The sequence below is a fragment of the Psammomys obesus genome, unplaced genomic scaffold, assembly GCF_907164565.1.
Source record: "Psammomys obesus unplaced genomic scaffold, mPsaObe1.curated_primary_1811, whole genome shotgun sequence".
NCBI lineage: Eukaryota > Metazoa > Chordata > Mammalia > Rodentia > Muridae > Psammomys > Psammomys obesus.
The window spans coordinates 1,801,367-1,817,370 of NW_026596034.1; the positions used below are offsets into that span (position 1 = coordinate 1,801,367).

At 55.5% G+C, this 16,004-nt stretch overlaps 3 protein-coding genes across 13 annotated transcripts in view; 2 read left to right on the top strand and 1 right to left on the bottom strand.

Annotated features, from left to right (window-relative positions):
• The window catches only part of Trmt1 (tRNA methyltransferase 1), a 13,665-nt gene extending 7,388 nt beyond the window's left edge, over positions 1–6,277 (top strand). For 3 of the 5 annotated variants that reach the window (XM_055621268.1, XM_055621267.1, XM_055621270.1), the window contains exons 6-17: positions 1,685–1,800; positions 1,890–2,002; positions 3,284–3,432; positions 3,585–3,671; positions 3,744–3,813; positions 3,899–4,033; positions 4,120–4,205; positions 4,643–4,751; positions 4,827–4,927; positions 5,630–5,749; positions 5,835–5,964; positions 6,102–6,277. In XM_055621268.1, the coding sequence (XP_055477243.1) occupies positions 1,685–1,800; positions 1,890–2,002; positions 3,284–3,432; positions 3,585–3,671; positions 3,744–3,813; positions 3,899–4,033; positions 4,120–4,205; positions 4,643–4,751; positions 4,827–4,927; positions 5,630–5,749; positions 5,835–5,964; positions 6,102–6,254 (1,369 nt within the window). In that variant the 3' untranslated portion in view covers positions 6,255–6,277. The remainder of the gene's footprint in view (positions 1–1,684; positions 1,801–1,889; positions 2,003–3,283; positions 3,433–3,584; positions 3,672–3,743; positions 3,814–3,898; positions 4,034–4,119; positions 4,206–4,642; positions 4,752–4,826; positions 4,928–5,629; positions 5,750–5,834; positions 5,965–6,101) is intronic. The other 2 variants (XM_055621271.1, XM_055621269.1) reach the window with 1 other exon arrangement.
• Positions 6,278–8,024: 1,747 nt separating this feature from the next.
• On the top strand, positions 8,025–11,098 carry Lyl1 (LYL1 basic helix-loop-helix family member). Its single transcript, XM_055620801.1, has 4 exons — positions 8,025–8,507; positions 9,094–9,449; positions 9,538–9,629; positions 10,321–11,098. Exons 2-4 carry the CDS (start codon positions 9,118–9,120, stop codon positions 10,731–10,733), a joined length of 837 nt encoding a protein of 278 aa, XP_055476776.1. The 5' UTR covers positions 8,025–8,507; positions 9,094–9,117; the 3' UTR covers positions 10,734–11,098.
• Nfix (nuclear factor I X) overlaps positions 11,096–16,004 on the bottom strand; it is an 82,066-nt gene continuing 77,157 nt past the window's right edge. For all 7 annotated transcript variants that reach the window (XM_055620800.1, XM_055620798.1, XM_055620796.1 and 4 more), the window contains one exon: positions 11,096–15,006. In XM_055620800.1, coding sequence (XP_055476775.1) covers positions 14,992–15,006 — 15 coding nt within the window. In that variant the 3' untranslated portion in view covers positions 11,096–14,991. The remainder of the gene's footprint in view (positions 15,007–16,004) is intronic.

Consider the following 16,004-nt stretch of genomic DNA (forward strand, 5'->3'; position numbering starts at 1 on the left):
ATATATATATATATATATATATATATATATATATATATATGAGCTTTGTGTTTGGGGGTGGGTGGTATTTTTTTGTTTGTTTTTGTACAGGGTTTTACTATATAGCCCTGACTAGCCTCCTGAGAGTCACTATGTAGACCAGGCTAGCCTAGAATTGACAAGGGATTTGTCTGCCTCTACCTCTCAAGTGCTGAGGTTAAAGGTATGTACTAGCACACCTGGCTTTTAAAAGGTTTTTGTTGTTTGTTTCTCATAACCACCCAGCCTGTATGCTGGGAAGCCAACTTGTGTTCTCTGGAAGAATGGGGGGGGGTCTCTTCTGAGCCAACTCTCCGTCCCTTCCCACCCTACCTTCTTCTTCTTTTTTTTTTTTTTCCCAGGCAGGTCCTTACTGCAGAAGTCTCAAACTCATGCCACTCCCTTACCTCAGCCTCACAGCTGCAGGGATCACAGTTGTTCCCCATGGCTGGGCTCTAGCTTCATGGTAGAGAGCTCACCTAGCATTTGTTAGCCTTGGGTTCAGTGAGGAACTAATGACTGTAGACTTACTTAAAAGTACAGGTGTGCATCCCCCTGCTGGGCTTGAAAACTGTGTCATGAGAGCACTGGAGCATGCACTCACACAAATGAAGAGTGTTACAATGCCAACAGGTAGGACTGGACAGAGAGCTCAGTAGTTAGAAGCACTCCCTGCTCTCCAGAGGTTCTGTGCCCAGTACCATCAAGGTGGCTCCCAACTGCTTATAACAGCAATCCTAGGGAAGCTAGCTCCCTCTTATGTCCCCCAAGGGCCCAGACATGCATGTGATGCACAGACATACATGCAAACCAATGCACAGCAGTAAATAATTTTTTAAAATGTGAGATAATCTGGCCTTCAGCTCAGGGCTTTTCCACCTCCCCTGGAGGTTACAGATGTTTGTCACTGAACCTGGTTCTGGTCAATAGAATTCTTGCTGCTGTTTGTTTGCATTAGGCACGGTCTCGGTTTCCCCAGCTGACCTTGGACTTGTAATTTTCCTGCCTCGGCCTCATAGTTAGCTAGGTCTGCATTGTCAGGCCTAGAGTAGACACCTTTTTTTTTTTTTTTTAATTACTGTGTGTGGCCATATGTGTATTACAACAGTCAAGTAGTGGTCACAGAGGATCTGGAGAGCAAACTGATAATAGATGAGCCATCTCATCAGCCCTGCTTTAAATTTTTGATTATGTATTGTGTGAATGTGTGAGTGTGCGCATGCGTTTGAGCGTGTGTGTGAGCTGTACTGGTAACTGAAGAGGTCAGAGGGGGTGTCCAAGGTAGTCAGTCATACTGAATCACCTCTGCATGGGTGCTAAGTGCACTCTTGGGTCTTCTGTGAGAGCAGCATTCTCTCTTAACCTCTGAGGCACATCACCAGCCCCTACAGCCTCACTTTTTATGGCTTCCAGGGCTAAGGGAATATCTTATATTGGCTGTTATTTGCCAGGGTTATAGGGAGACTAAGTCCTGTGTAAAATAAGAAACCGGTTAATAAAAGGCCAAAGGGCTGGAGTTTAGCTCAGATTAAAAGTTGCCTATCATGCACCTATGGCTAAAGTATAAAACAAAGAAAACCTCAGATATCTAGGCCAAATCACTGCCATAGGGAACAGGGCAGGGACTTGGTTTAAGAGCCTGAGAACCTGGATCCTCCCCATCTAGGATGCTGATGTACCAACACCAGAGGGCATCTGAGCGTTTCGATGTCATTGACCTGGACCCCTATGGCAGCCCTGCCCCCTTCCTGGATGCAGCAGTGCAGGCTGTGAGTGATGGAGGTGAGGCTGTCCTGTAGCATCTAGAACACCCAAGCAGGTGGAGAGTCGGGGTGTTTGCAGGGTCATCACGGCTCAGCCCCTTTCCACAGGACTTCTGTGTGTCACCTGCACGGACATGGCAGTATTGGCAGGGAACAGCGCAGAGACGTGCTACAGCAAGTATGGGGCCGTGGCCCTCAAGAGCCGGGCCTGCCATGAAATGGTGAGCATTCCCCCAGGTTAGCCTGGGGTTGGGGAACAGGGTGTGAGCACTCCCACCCTGACCTGCTCAGTGCCCTCAAGTGGCCAGAAGTGTGACTGGCAAGCTGATCTTTAAATCCTTCTTCAATGGGCAGGAAGGGGTAGGCAGTACCCCCCCCGCCCCCCCGCAGCATTCTATAGTACATCTTAATTTTAGAAAGTATTTTTGGTAGGTATAGTGATGCATGCCAGCACTAGGGAGGCAGAGGCAGGTGGACCTCTTATGAGAGCAGCCTGCTCTAAATAAAGAGTTTCATGACAGCCAAGGCTACATATGTGTATATATGTAGATTATATATATATATATATATATATATATATATATATATATATATATATGTATACATACATACCCTTTTTAGGGAGGCATGTGTGCCATAGTGAACATACAGAAGTTGGCACAGCTTCCTAGAGTCCATTCTTCCTGTTGGGGTCCTTTATCAGTCTTGGCAGCAGGTGCCTTACCCACTGAGCCATCTTGCCACCCCAAAATGAGGATAGTAAGTATCCCAAGTAGGGATCCCCCTGCATCTTTCTCTCAGGTGCTGGATTATAGGCATAGCACTCAGAATAAAACTAGCTGTTCATGTTGTGCCTGAGAATGGATGTTGTGCACGCAAGGTGCTTTACCACTAAACCATGTCCCCAACACAACAAGTTGTGATGTTGAGGGTTTGAGACAAACTCTCATGTAGTGTAGGTTGGCCTCAAACTTGCTATGTAGCTGAAGTTAAACTCCTGATCCTCTCACTTCCACCTCCCAAATGTTGGGATACCCACACAAAAACCAGAAATCTTAAAGGACTTTTTTTTTTAGGTCTGAGTTCTAATCCTGGCTTAGCTGGTGGTTCTGACTTCACCTTTCTGGGCCTTAGCTTTCCATTGTGGAGGAAGTGTGGTTGTGTAGTTGCCATGGGAAAGTAAGGCAGGGAGGGGCAAAGAAAGGTAGCATCCTGTCCTTGTTTCTGAAGGTCTTTTGCTGTAATCTTGTGAGCCTGGGTGGTGCCACCACCTTTTTTATGCAGTGTGTGGGATAGGTTCAGATAACCTGTGCAGGCTGCTGTCATTTAGTGCCTGCCACCGGCCCCCGAAAATGAGTGCCATGGCTTTGCAGATGAGAAGCTGAGGAACACAAAGTTCTGGCTTGCCAGTGTCACACAGCTAGGAAACTTGGGGTGGGCCAGCCCCAAGTTTTATTTCCATGCTTGTTCTTCCTTGTGCTAATGCCTGTCCCTGCCACCAGGCCCTGAGGATTGTGCTGCACAGCCTGGATCTGCATGCCAACTGCTACCAGCGCTTCATCGTGCCCCTGCTCAGCATCAGCGCTGACTTCTATGTCCGGGTGTTTGTGCGCGTTTTCACAGGCCAGGCCAAGGTTAAGTTCTCAGCCAGGTAAGCCTAGGGGAGAGGAACCTGATGAATTGAAGGAGAAGAAAAGGTTCTAGGGGTCTTGGTGTCAAAAAAGTCACTGAGTTGGTCTGACATTAAGAACTGAGGTATAGTGACCACATGAGGAACTCACAGCCTCTCCTGGACTTCCACAGCAAGCAGGCCCTGGTGTTCCAGTGTGTGGGTTGCGGAGCCTTCTACTTGCAACGCCTTGGCAAAGCATTGGGAGAGCCTGGTGGCAGGTGAGCAAGCGGGTTTGGGATTGGAAGGGGGATGGCCTAGGTCCCCACTCCTTCAACTGCCTCTCCTTGCAGGGTCAAGTTCTCTGTGGCCTGTGGTCCTCCGGTGCCCCCTGAGTGCGAGCACTGTGGACAGCGACACCAGGTGGGCCCAGGTCAGAGGCAATGGGCCCCAGGTCCCAGCATTCATGCATTCACGCCCCTTGCTCATCTGCACCTGCTGTCCACAGCTTGGAGGCCCCATGTGGGCAGAGCCCATCCATGACCTGGACTTCGTGGGCCGAGTTCTTGAGGCAGTGACCACTAATCCTGGCCGTTTCCACACCTCCAAGCGGATCCAGGGTGTCCTCAGTGTTGTCACTGAGGTATGAGCTGGACCTAAACAGGGAGGGGGCCCTTCTGTGCATACCTTTCTGCCCACACTCCATGCTACTCCATCCTTACCTCTCAGGAACTTCCCGATGTCCCTCTCTACTACACACTGGACCAACTGAGCAGCACCATTCACTGCAACACGCCCCGCCTTCTGCAGCTCCGGTGAGGGCCTTTTGGGGCAGCCCGAACTGTCAGTCTAGTGTGTGCTTAAGGCAGAGCTGCGAGGTCATGAGCCCTCCAGCAGGCGCTTTGTTGTGTAATTTATTATGTGTGTGTGTTTTGTCTACGTGTGTAAGTACACCATGTGTAGGCAGTGCCTGGGGAGGCCTGAAGACGGTGTCAGGTTTCCCAGAACTGGAGTTAACAGAAGATCGTGAGCTGTGATATAGATGCTAGGTTCCAAACCCAGGGTCCTCTTCAAGAGCAGGGACTGGTCTTAACCACTGAGCCATCTCTCCAGCCCCCGAGAGGTGGTTTTGATATAGGTTGCTGTGAAAAAAAGCAGCCATGCCATTCATTCCATGTGACTTGGCTTGTGCCCATCTGGGTCTGCCTATGCTTGGGGTCTAGCCTCCCTTTTGTGGTCTCTGTGCACCCAGGTCAGCTCTCCTCCATGCTGGCTTCCGAGTCTCTCTCTCCCATGCCTGTAAGAATGCAGTGAAGACGGACGCTCCCCCAGCAGCTCTCTGGGACATCATGCGTTGCTGGGTGAGGGCAGGTGACCCGTTGGTTCCAGGCAGGAGGGCAAGGAATGGCGGTGGCTTAGATGCTCCTTGGCCTTAGCATCTCCTCAATGTCTGTCCCCAGGAGAAAGAGTGTCCAGTGAAACGGGAGCGGCTGTCCGAAAGCAGCCCAGCATTCCGGATCCTTGCCGTGGAGCCCAGGTACAGACAGGCATGCAGGAGGGGACAGGCTGCCCCACAGGTCATAGGCACATGTGCAGAGGACAGGCACCATTCAAGGGAAAGTCAGAAAACATTTCCCACCTTCTGTCCTCACTCTGCCCTTCCCACTCTTTCTTGCACCGTCTGTTCTTCAGCCATACATACCTGTGATATCTGGGTCAGCTTACAGAGCACAGAATCCTCCATGGCTATGCTCTCCTCTGTGGCTGCCTAAGCCCAGCACACAGTCTGATCCACCTTGGGTCTTTTGCCCAAGCCCTTCCCTCTCACCTCAGAGAAGCCTTCTGGACTGGACCACCCTGTCAAGTGTTGCATTCCAACTTAGATCTTTTACTAAAAAGTTATTGAGTGGCATGTCTTAACAAAGTATACTTTTATAATTTTTATTTCTTTGTAGTGCTGGGGATAGAACTAGAGCCTTAAGCATGCTGGCAAGCTCTGGACCTGGGCCATACCCCTAGCCCTAGTTATTTCTGATTTGTCTTGTTGCTTGTCTGACTCTGCTGCTGCAAAATCAGCTCCACCTGGGCAGATCCAAGCCACTTTGTCAGAAACTCACTAGGAAGTTCAGGTGTTTAGGCTGAGCCTGGCAGACCTGTGGTGCTGCATCAGAGTGGGCAGGTTCTGGGGCTGTGTTCACCCTACATGGCTGCTGCCTCCACCCTCCACCCATTTGTCCAGGCTGAAGGCCAACTTCAACATCCGGGAAGACGCTAACCCCAGCTCCCGCCAACGAGGACTTAAGCGCTTCCAGGCCAATCCTGAAGCCAACTGGGGTCCCCGGCCCCGTGCCCGGCCAGGGTGAGTGGTGATGTTGTAGGTGAGGCTTTTCCAGGGTCTGGTTGGGCAGAGTTAAAGTGGGGTACCAGCCCCTCTCTCTGCACAGGGGCAAGGCAGCAAGTGAAGATCTAGAGGAGAAGCGGAGGCTGCTACAGAACAAGCGGAAGGAGCCAGCCGAGGACCCAGCCCAGCGAGCAGCACGCCTCAAGACATTTCCTTGCAAACGATTCAAAGAGGTGATTCTCTTTGTCCATCCTCCCTGCAACAGGGCCAAGGGACAGGCATCAGTGGCACAGCAGGGGCTAGGGACTGAGGAGAGAGACCCAGCCCTTGCTCACAGCCTGCTACCTGACACCCTGCCTTCTCTCCCCAGGGCACCTGTCAGCGAGGGGACCAGTGCTGTTACTCACACGGCGCTCCTGTGGCCTCTGCTGATCCCCCCCTCACAGACTGTGCAGAGACTGCCACCGAGATCTCCCCTGGACCGGAGGCTGATGGGGCCACTGCTGGGCCAGGTGTAGACTGAGACAATAAAGAGATGTAACCTGCCGGTTGTCATTTTGATTGGGGAGGCGTCTGCCTGGAGGACCTTGCCTGTCTGAGGGGTTGTTCCTGCCTCATGGCAGCTTTATGTCTGGAAACTCATCTGGCAGCTCAAGAGCGCAGTTCATCTGGTGGCCACAGGGCGGCAGCTGCAAATAGGCTCATTACCCGCAGACTCCCCTCCTCCACGCTCCAGGCATTTCCCCCACCTCCCCAGCACTGAACAAGTCCCCTGCCGTCTCAGTCTCATTTCTACTGCCTGGTTTCTTGGGCTCAGCTCTCTCCAGTTGTATAGTGGCGGAAGCCAAACCGGAACCAGGGACTCTCTGCATCCGCTGCAGACCAGGTGCTTCCTGCCTTGCCTGCTCAATAGGGTTACGCTCGCTGAGAACCCGGGCCAGCGGCTGCCCCAACACCCGCTGAAGAGATGCTCTGGCCCCTCCCCCTAGAGGAGAGGGTTAGTAATGCTAAAGGGGGAGTCCTGGGGTAGAATCTTCTGGCACATACCCCTTCACTACAAGCTGTAAAGTGAGGCTCACTATAACAAGCTTGACTGGGTGCTGCACTTCAGTGCTTAGCTGAGGTTGGATGGCCAGGGCGTTTTCCTGTGTATTCCTACAATTAGCCAGATATATTACATGGGGACATAGGACAGATATACTGTACTGCCTAGAGCTCGGCTTCTCTTGGAAGACTTTTTTTTTTTTTTTTTTTTTTTTTTTTAAGACAAGGAGATCGGAGGCATGTGCCAGCATTCCTGGCCCTCTTGGGATCTCTCAGCTGGATTTCCAGGATATTTTAAAGTTTATTTTTTTTTCAGAGCTGAGGACTGAACCCAGGGCCTTGAGCTTGCTAGGCAAGCACTCTACCACTGAGCTAAGTTGCCAGCCCCTTTTTATACCGTTTTAAAAGATTTATTATTTCTCTGTGTCTGTCCCTCTCTCCTATCTCTGGTTTTCAGAGACAGGGTTTCTCTGTGTAACGGAGCCCTGGCTGTCCTGGACCTGCTTTGTAAATTGGGCTGGCCTCTAACTCGGAGATCTACGGCGGGCTGGAATTAAAGCTATCATTCTCTTTCTGTATCTGACTGTTTTCCCTGCACAAATGTGTGTGCGTGCACAATGTCTGGTGCCCTCAGCTAAGAGGGTGTCGGATTCCTGCAGCTGGGGGTAGGGATGGTTGTGAGCCACATGTGGATATTGGTAACAACCTGAGTCCTCTGCAAGAGCAACAAGTGCTCTTAACCACTGAACCATCTCTCCAGTCCCCAGGTTTGCAGAATTCAAAATGTCACTCGAGAATACCCGTCAGCAAGGCCACCGCCCAGTTCCGCTGTGGCTTGGCATCTTGGGGAGCTCTCAAGCAGCTTCTGGGAGCCTCAGGGGCTTGACGCTCATCTCTCCTCTCTAGGCTTGGAACTATGTGGGAAGTGCCACAGGGCTAAGGACACCTGCGCAGCAGTGTTAGGAAACTGCAAGTCCACATTACCAGAATGGCCTCCTTCCGGAGCCCTATTCCTGGGTGTGTGTGTGTGTGGTGGTGGTGGTGAGCTCACGAGGGATCTGAGAAAAAGAGGAACCAGGCTGGAGGCTGGGGCCCATGGGTCATGGGGCCTCAGAAGTCCGGAAAGGGGCCCCTTCCACCCCATCAGCACAGTCGCTGGGCAAGGGGTGGGGTTCAAAGCCAGACCAACCACAGAGGACAGCAGAAGCTGCTTTGCCTCATTTCCCCTTTGCGTGCCTTTGGCGCTGAAGTCTCCTGAGGGCTGGGGTCTTCCAGTGCCTAGGGGAGCAACAAGCCCTGAGGGGTGACTGGCCAGGACGGGGTGGGCCAGGAGGTGCACGCTCCGTGATCCCTGCCCGCTGGTTTCCTCCCGGGTCAGCACGGCTCCTTATCAGGCGTGGCCAGGCAGCCAGAGCCTTATCTACACCGGCCCAGCATCCTCTGGCCTCTGAGCCAGGGGGTAAGAGGGAGGAAGCTAGGCTGTCGGGGGCGGGGGGCGGTTAGGGCGGGCCGGTCCAGGAGCGGCTCACTTTCTCTTTGGGCACCCACCACCACGACTCTGAGCTGCTCAGGCCCTCCGGAGCCCGGGAGGTGGCGCAGCCCAGCTCTGAGAGGCCCAACCGGAGTACCTAGGGCACACTGGCCGGAGCGGACAGTGGAAACCGCCTCCTGACCTGGATTGACAGCCCTGACCACACAGCCGGGCCCTCTGGGCTGCGGGAACTGCTACAGGGTAAGAACAAGGCTTTGAAAGTTAGAAGGGAGCGCCTGCGCCTGCATTCTGTGCTCATTAGCTCGCTTATTCATTCATTCGCTGGACGCGCTAAATGAGGAGCGGGGGGAGCTTCTCCAGTTGGGGAAGACAGACGGGAGGGTGGGAGCCACATGCTGACAGGACACCCAGACCCTGGGGTCCAGCAAACATGTTAAAGTAGGGTGCAAAAATCCTGGTGCTGACGGGGTTGGGAGCTTCTAAGAGGAAGTTTCAGCAAGGGTAGAGCCCCTGAACAACGGAGAGGTGGGCTGCAGGTAGGGGAGGTTCTGGGTGATGAAACTTAGCTCAGAGACTGAGAAAGAAGCCCTCACAAAGGCGGAGTCGATGCTGCCTAGCCCCTCGTAGGCAGCCCCTCTGGGGAAGAGCCCTCGTTCCATGTCCTTGCAGTTTCTAGGTCCACCTTTCTGCCTTTGACTACCGGACCCCCAGCCCCTTTCTCTCCTCGTGGTGGGTGCTCTTACATTGAAGAGCTGTTAGGTCAAACAGGAGGTTAAGAGATGAGGTCTTTGGCTTTTCTTGCCAGTAACTCTGCTCCCTCCCACAGGTTAGCGCTCCATCCTCGGGGCCCATGTGCCCACCCCAGGCCCAGGCAGAGGTGGGTTCCGCCATGACTGAGAAGACTGAGATGGCATCTGCTTCTAGCCCAGCACCTGCTCCTCCCCCTAAGCCGGCCTCACCTGGGCCCCTGCCTGCAGAGGAGGTGGAGCAGAGAAACACCTGCACCCCCTGGCTGCCTCCAGGTGTGCCAGTTATAAATTTGGGTCACACCAGGCCCACAGGGGCAGCCATGGCCACCACAGAGCTCAGTGCCCTTCGGCCCTCCTTGCTGCAGCTAGCGGCCTTGGGAACAGGTCCACCAGCCCTGGCCCTGCATTACCACCCTCACCCCTTCCTTAACAGGTCAGCGGGGAGCCGGAACCCAGGGCGGTGCCGGGGGTGGGGTCAGGGTCTTTGTATACAATGTGTTCATAACCCACAACCCTTACAGTGTCTACATTGGGCCAGCAGGACCCTTCGGCATCTTCCCTAACAGCCGGCTGAAGCGAAGACCAAGCCACGGTGAGCTGGACTTGGCTGACGGTGAGTGTGTGTCTATGTGTGTACTCTCGGGTGCCTACAGCCCATGTCTGAGTAACCTGTACTCTGCCACGGGGAGAGGTGGTTTGTGGGGTGCAACACAGGACAACTCACACAAGTGTCAGCTAATGCTAACAGTACTGAGCCTAGCTTGAGGGCTTACTCCCCCACCCCACCCCTGATCCAGACTGAGGCAGGAGAACCAGTTTAGAGGGCAGCCTGGGCTACATCCTGAGTCCCCAACAAGCCAAGCATTATAGCCAGAGTCATGCCACAATAGGACACTGCAGCCACAACCCCTGAAAACACAGTCATGAGAGACAACCCTGGATTAGGATCACAGAGCTATGAGACCACAGTCAACCTCAGAACCCCAGCCACACATACAGCAGCCACCAACCACATGCCATGATCCCACACAACCACAGCCATCAGATAGGCCACCAGCCACCCACAGGCCCACAGCAGGCAGGAGAGGACCTCTGAGAACCCAGGAACATGCTTGCTTGGATGAGGCCACCGGATAAACTTCTTAAGGGATCCCATCGTTGTCATCAAAGCATTATCAGGCTCAGCCCTGATGTCTACACAGCACAGTCTGGGTTCAAGCCCCACGTGGGTGCTGGCTGGGTTCAGTGAGGAAGCAGCGGGTGCCCTGTGGCCTCTTCGCTGACGATATCCCTTGGGTCCTCAGGGCACCAACCCCAGAAGGTGGCTCGGCGCGTGTTCACCAACAGCCGGGAGCGCTGGCGGCAGCAGCACGTTAACGGCGCCTTCGCAGAGCTCAGGAAGCTGCTGCCCACCCACCCGCCCGACCGGAAGCTGAGCAAGAACGAGGTGCTGCGCCTGGCCATGAAGTACATCGGCTTCCTGGTGCGGCTGCTGCGAGACCAAGCGGCTGTGCTGGCCTCCAGCCCCAGCGCGCCCGGGCCCCGCAAGCCCCCTGCGCCCCGGGGCGCGGAGGGCGGCGCGCGCTGCGGGGCCGGACAGAGAGCGGAGGCTGCCTGCTCGCAGCCCGTGCTTCCTGGGGACTGCGACGGCGACCGCAACGGGTCGGTGCGACCCATCAAGATGGAGCAGCCGGCCCTGAGTCCTGAGGTGCGGTGACCTCGGGCAGTGGTGCCTCGCCTGCTGCTCAGTGAACTCCCTGCAAAAGGACCGAGGTCGCGCAGATGAGGAAACGCCCTGCCGCTGTGGAAGGGTGATGCCGACTGCAGGGGGCCCCCGCAGGCTTAAAGAAATTCCCACAGCTACTTGAGGTGGCTTTGCCAGGGTCCTCTTACCTGGGCCGAGGCCAGACCATCCACGAGGCGGCGGGGCCGCGGGGGAAGGGTGTCCGCGGCGCCCCCTGCCGGAGGGAGGCGGGAAGCCCCCTGGACCAGCGTGTGGGAGGACCTGCCCCTGCGAGCCCCGCTCGGTGCGCGGGATCCTCCACCCTGTTAGCCAAGTTGACGAAGACTCGGGCACTCTTGCGTTTGTTTTTCTTTATTTCTTTATTTCACATACACATTAGCCATTCAATGGAGAAGCCGGAGAGAGTCAGGCAAAGATGGTATAACAGAAGCGCAGTGACGGGGGTGGGGCGGGCGGGCGGAGAGGGGACAGACGGGCTGGCTGCCTACTTGCATTCCGCTAGGACACTGAAAACCCAGAAAACAAAACAGACAGTAAACTACCCTTGTTTCTTATGTATCTCAGTGCAGAGACGGGGGTGGAGGGCAGAGAGGGGAGACCAGGCTGAAAGAGGAGCAGAGGGGAAGGGACGCTAAGGGGGAAGCACACCAAATCCATTAGTACTATATATAGAGATACTCGTATATACTGCGTTTCTTAGCCTAAGAAGAAACTTGTTTGACGGGACGGGCGGCCTTTGCGGTCCGCGATGCTGGTGCTGGTGGGGCGCACGGATCTCCCAGGAGGGGCCAAAGCGGGGGCTGGCCCCGGCTGGCTTGCGGGGGGGGGGCGCCCCGAGGGTGGACGGGGTTGGGGGAGCAGAGGTGGGGCTGGGGTGCCCCTAGGGCTCTCGATTGGGGGACAGAAGTTCTCATAACTTTATTGCTCCTTTATTTTTCTCTCGTGGGGGGTCCGTTCAGCACGGTCAGGGTGGGGAAACGGTGGGTCGTCTGAGCCACCCGGCCCCTCTGGGACCCAGAGCGCGGCGTCCCGCCAGCACGGGGGTGAGAACAAGGCACTAGGTCGGCCGGCCAGCGCGGGGGCGGGTGTGTAAGGCAGTCCACAGGGCTGGTGTGCGGGGTGGGGTGGGGATGTGTGCCGGGCTGTGTGTGTGCGTGCGTGCGTGCGTGCGCGGGCCTGGGCAAATCGACCTGTCAGCGTGGCTAGACCTGTCCTGGAGCATCGAACCTCCCGAGGGAGGGGGAGGAGTGGTGTTACGTGGAAGGGGTCGGGGAGGAAACTACCAACTTGCTGAGCGCGCTCCTTATTAATGCTGGTGAGGGTCAAGTTGGCGTCTGGCTCAAAGAAGGGCGCTCGGAGTGGGAAGGGAGGGAAAAGGGACGTTTGTTTGTTGGCATCGACCTCTGCTGGGGAGGGGGCCGGACCCCCGCCGCGCCCCAGTGCCCGGAGGGGGAGGGGGCGAGAAGGGGGAGGGGGCGCCTGGGGAGACCCGCGGCCAGAGCAGCCCAGCCGCGGGGCGCACGCCGCTGTCCCGTTCCGTTAAACTCAACAAAGAAGGGATATGCGTGTTCCTAACAAGTGCGGAGTATTTGATTCATAAACGTATGTATAATAGTTTGTGGGTTTTTTAAAAACGTACTTTATAATGTAATAAGCACCAGGGTTTTTATGTTTAATTATCTTAAAAATAATTTTCTCTCGTCCTTTTCCTTTTGATCTTGTGTTGGTTTTTTAAATGTCGAGGCGTTTTTTTAAAATATAAACTGAACTTTTTCTTCAGCCCTCCCACTGAAACCGAACGACGAAAACAAATTAAAACCCCAGATTATCCTCGTCAACGCAGGAAAACGGCAAAAAACCAACCAACCAATCAAACAAACAAAAAAACCCAGAAAACTATCAAAAAGGAAAAAAAAAAAAAAAAAAAAAAAAGAAAAAGAAAAACACTCAGCTTTGATCCCCGCTAAGGGCAGGGCAGGCCCAGTTCTTTTAGCGTCCCCAGAGCCGCGAGGACATTACAACAAAAATAGATTTTTTTTTCTTAATCTCTTAACATACAAAGATAGGAAAACTCTCTGATGCATTGCACTTGGTTCAAACGAAAAAAAAAAAAAGGTTAATTTTCCCTATATTTTTTTTTTGTGGGTTGTTTTCTCTCCTAACACGTCCCCACATCTGTCGCCCTCACCGTCCCTGCCTGCCCCTCACAACACCACTTGGGAAGGAGCGCCACCCCCACCCCGTCTTCCCAGGAGTACCTCGCCAGGCACCTTGGGCCCCGGCCCAGCTGGCCTGCAGCTTCTGACCTCGCCCGGGGCGTGTGCCCCGCAAACCCACAGAGCCCGCAGCCCGACTGTCCTCGGCCGGACCGGAGAGGCGCACGGGCCGGGCAGGGACCCTCTTTCGATAGCTCTTAGCTCTGACCCTGTTTAGCCAACCGAACTGAAAAATCATTGCACTTTGACCGCGCGTCACGCCCGGCCCGCCCGGCCCCCCACCCTGGGGCTCCCCTCCCCTCGCACAGGGAGGCCCCCTCCCCCTGCGGGATCTCCACCCCGGCCCTCGACGCGGCAGGGGAGGGCTGCGCTCAACTTGACTCAGAGCGCCCTGACAGCCACTTCGCAGCCCGGAGCCCCCCTGCCAGCGCAGCGGCCACTCGCCGGCTCACGGCCGCAGCCTCACCAACTAGATTCTCAATAAATAAAGCCCACAACCCATCCCCACGTGGTGCAATGTTGGACCGACTTTCGGAGGATCCTGACCTGTGCTTTGTGATTTCATACCGGAGAGAGAGGCGCAAGGCCTTGAGGATAGGCCTGGGAGGGGAGGTGGAGAGAAGGGAGGGCTAAGGCACAGAAAGACAAGCCAGAGGGGCCCAGTCACCCTGCAGGGGGGCTGGCGTGCTCGCGTTCCCCTCCCAGGGGGCTTCTCAAGACCCTCTGGACAAGCCTCCACCATCCCTTGCAGGAGGAGGGGGCTGGGAGGAGAGCTGCTTCCTGTGGTGTGTTACGAAATTGTTCCCAAGTTGCTCAAACAGAGGAGGAGTTCCCAACTGCAACAGCGAAAGACCCAAACAATGACTGCCCCACCCCTAAATAAAGAGGGAAGACATTACAGCTAAAATCAGGGGAGAAGTGGCCGCGAGGTGTGGTGGGAAGGGAAGGGGACCAGAAAGCTCCAGAACGCTCTTTTAGAAGGATGAAACCCCCAACCCTCCACAGGAACTTAAAGTCTCGAGAGCAGGACGCCTACCTAGCGCAGGTGGAGGCTGCCTTGTCTTCCTCGCTCGGCTCCGAGGCCCTTTCTGCTCATTCTCTGCCGGCCCCAGGAGGGCTGTAGGCGGCAAGGGCAGGGGCAGGGCAGAGGGGCGGAGCGAGGGCACCTGCATGCAGGGCTGGGGTGCGGGGCGACCTGGGGCCAACTCCCTTCACTAGGGGCGTGGCAGAGGGCAGCCCTCGCGGCCCGCGGGGATGGAAGAGGGTGCCTCCGCCGGGCGGAGCGTCCAGTACAGAGCATTCTGACGTTCCTGTGTGCTGTACAGAGGGGGTCCAGCCCAAGAGCTGCCCGTGCGGCTCAGAGTGGGGTGGCAGAACACCCTCCATTCTGGACCGAAGCTGACTTAAGCTAGCTCCAAGGAGCATCCCTGGCCACCTTGGGACCGCCCTCGCCTGGTCCGGAGCAGCTGGGGACAGAAGCCTGCGCAGAGGCTCCCGGGAAGGGCCAGAGGGAGAGGAGGGAGAGGCGCAGTCAGGAGGGGAGCTCGGACGTCTACTCCCGTCTTTACGAGCTTGTTCCTCTAGGCTCCTGGGGAAACTTAGGTCCAGTAGAGGGCGGGGTCCCCAGCAACCGCAGGGGCGGCCGGCCAGCGAGCTGGCGGCTCGTGCCCGGGCAGGCTGGGCTGAGTAGGACGAAGGCAGTCTGTTGCATCCTTTCTTTCTGTTTGTCCTCTGCTTAGCAGAGTCCGCGTAGCATGCTTCTTTCTGCTTGGCTGCTGGTGTACAGCTCCGCTGAGACCCCTTCCAAGGGCTCCCAGAACTGGGCGGCTTTGGACCGCAGGGGTACCCGGGCTGGAGGAGGGAAGGGCTGAGTGGCTGACGAAGTCTAGGTTTTGCTTTTCGGTGGGGCTGGGCTGGGGGAATATTTCCATTTCTCAAAATTTCTTCTCCCCCCTTTTGAGGAACCTCTTTTTTTTTTTTTTTCTCCAATTTTGTTGTTTCTTTGTTGATCTTAATCAGAGGAACCAGGACTGAAACGGGACCAGAAAAAAAAAAAAAAAAGCGACAATGAGAACAGCTGGGCCAGGTCCCAATTCCCATCTCACCCCCACCTGGCCCTATGATCCTCAACCTCTACAGTGAGCTTAGGAGGAGGGGCCGGTGCTGGGCCTGGGCCGACCTCAATCGAGGAAGCCAGCTCATTCTCCCCATCCTCTGGGGGAATCCCCCCCAGACCCCAGTGCAAGAGTCCAGCTGGCCTTCCCGTGGGCACTGTGCCCAGCGGGGGGGCCCTGGTTGGCACTGGCACAGACCTGGGTTCTGGCCATGTTTGCAATTGTTTAGGTTTTTGTGTGGGACCTGGAAGGTGGGGAATATGCCAGGCTGGGGCTTTTGTACCCACAGGGGTTGGGGGAGGTAGGGTGGGGGTGGCCCAGCTTGAGTTCTTGCTGAGTTTTCTTTCTGTCTCTTTGGATTAAAAGCAGAAATTCACGTCTGTACATCCCAGCCAATGTCCTGTCCCTCAGGCTGAAAGAGTGGGGGCAGGGAACTACAGGGCTTCAGTTCCTACCAGGGCCAGGCCTGGGGGAGGGGGCCAGAGCCCACCCACCCACCCAGCACAGTCCTGGGCCTTCAGGGTTCCAGTCTTGGGAAGGAGCCTGAAGCACCCTGTGGTGGACACTGTTTCCCTAAGAAGCCAGCAGGGGGCGCTGTCTTCCCGTGTATAGGGCCCTGCTGGCAGTGAACACACAGTATACACACGGTGGACCCCTGGGGCTGGCTGCTTGGCAACCCCCTCCATCAAAGGCTCCACTCTGGTTTCCTGCCCAAGAGGGAGTGGAGAACTCTTCTCCAGACCTGTTCGTTGCTTGGGTGTCCCTGACAGTACCTTCACAACAAAATGAGGGTCCCTGATGTCACAGCTGTGGGCATCGACACTCTGTCATATAGACTTGGGTCCCTAGGACTAGGCAGAGCCAACTACACACACACACACACACACACACACACACACACACACACACACACA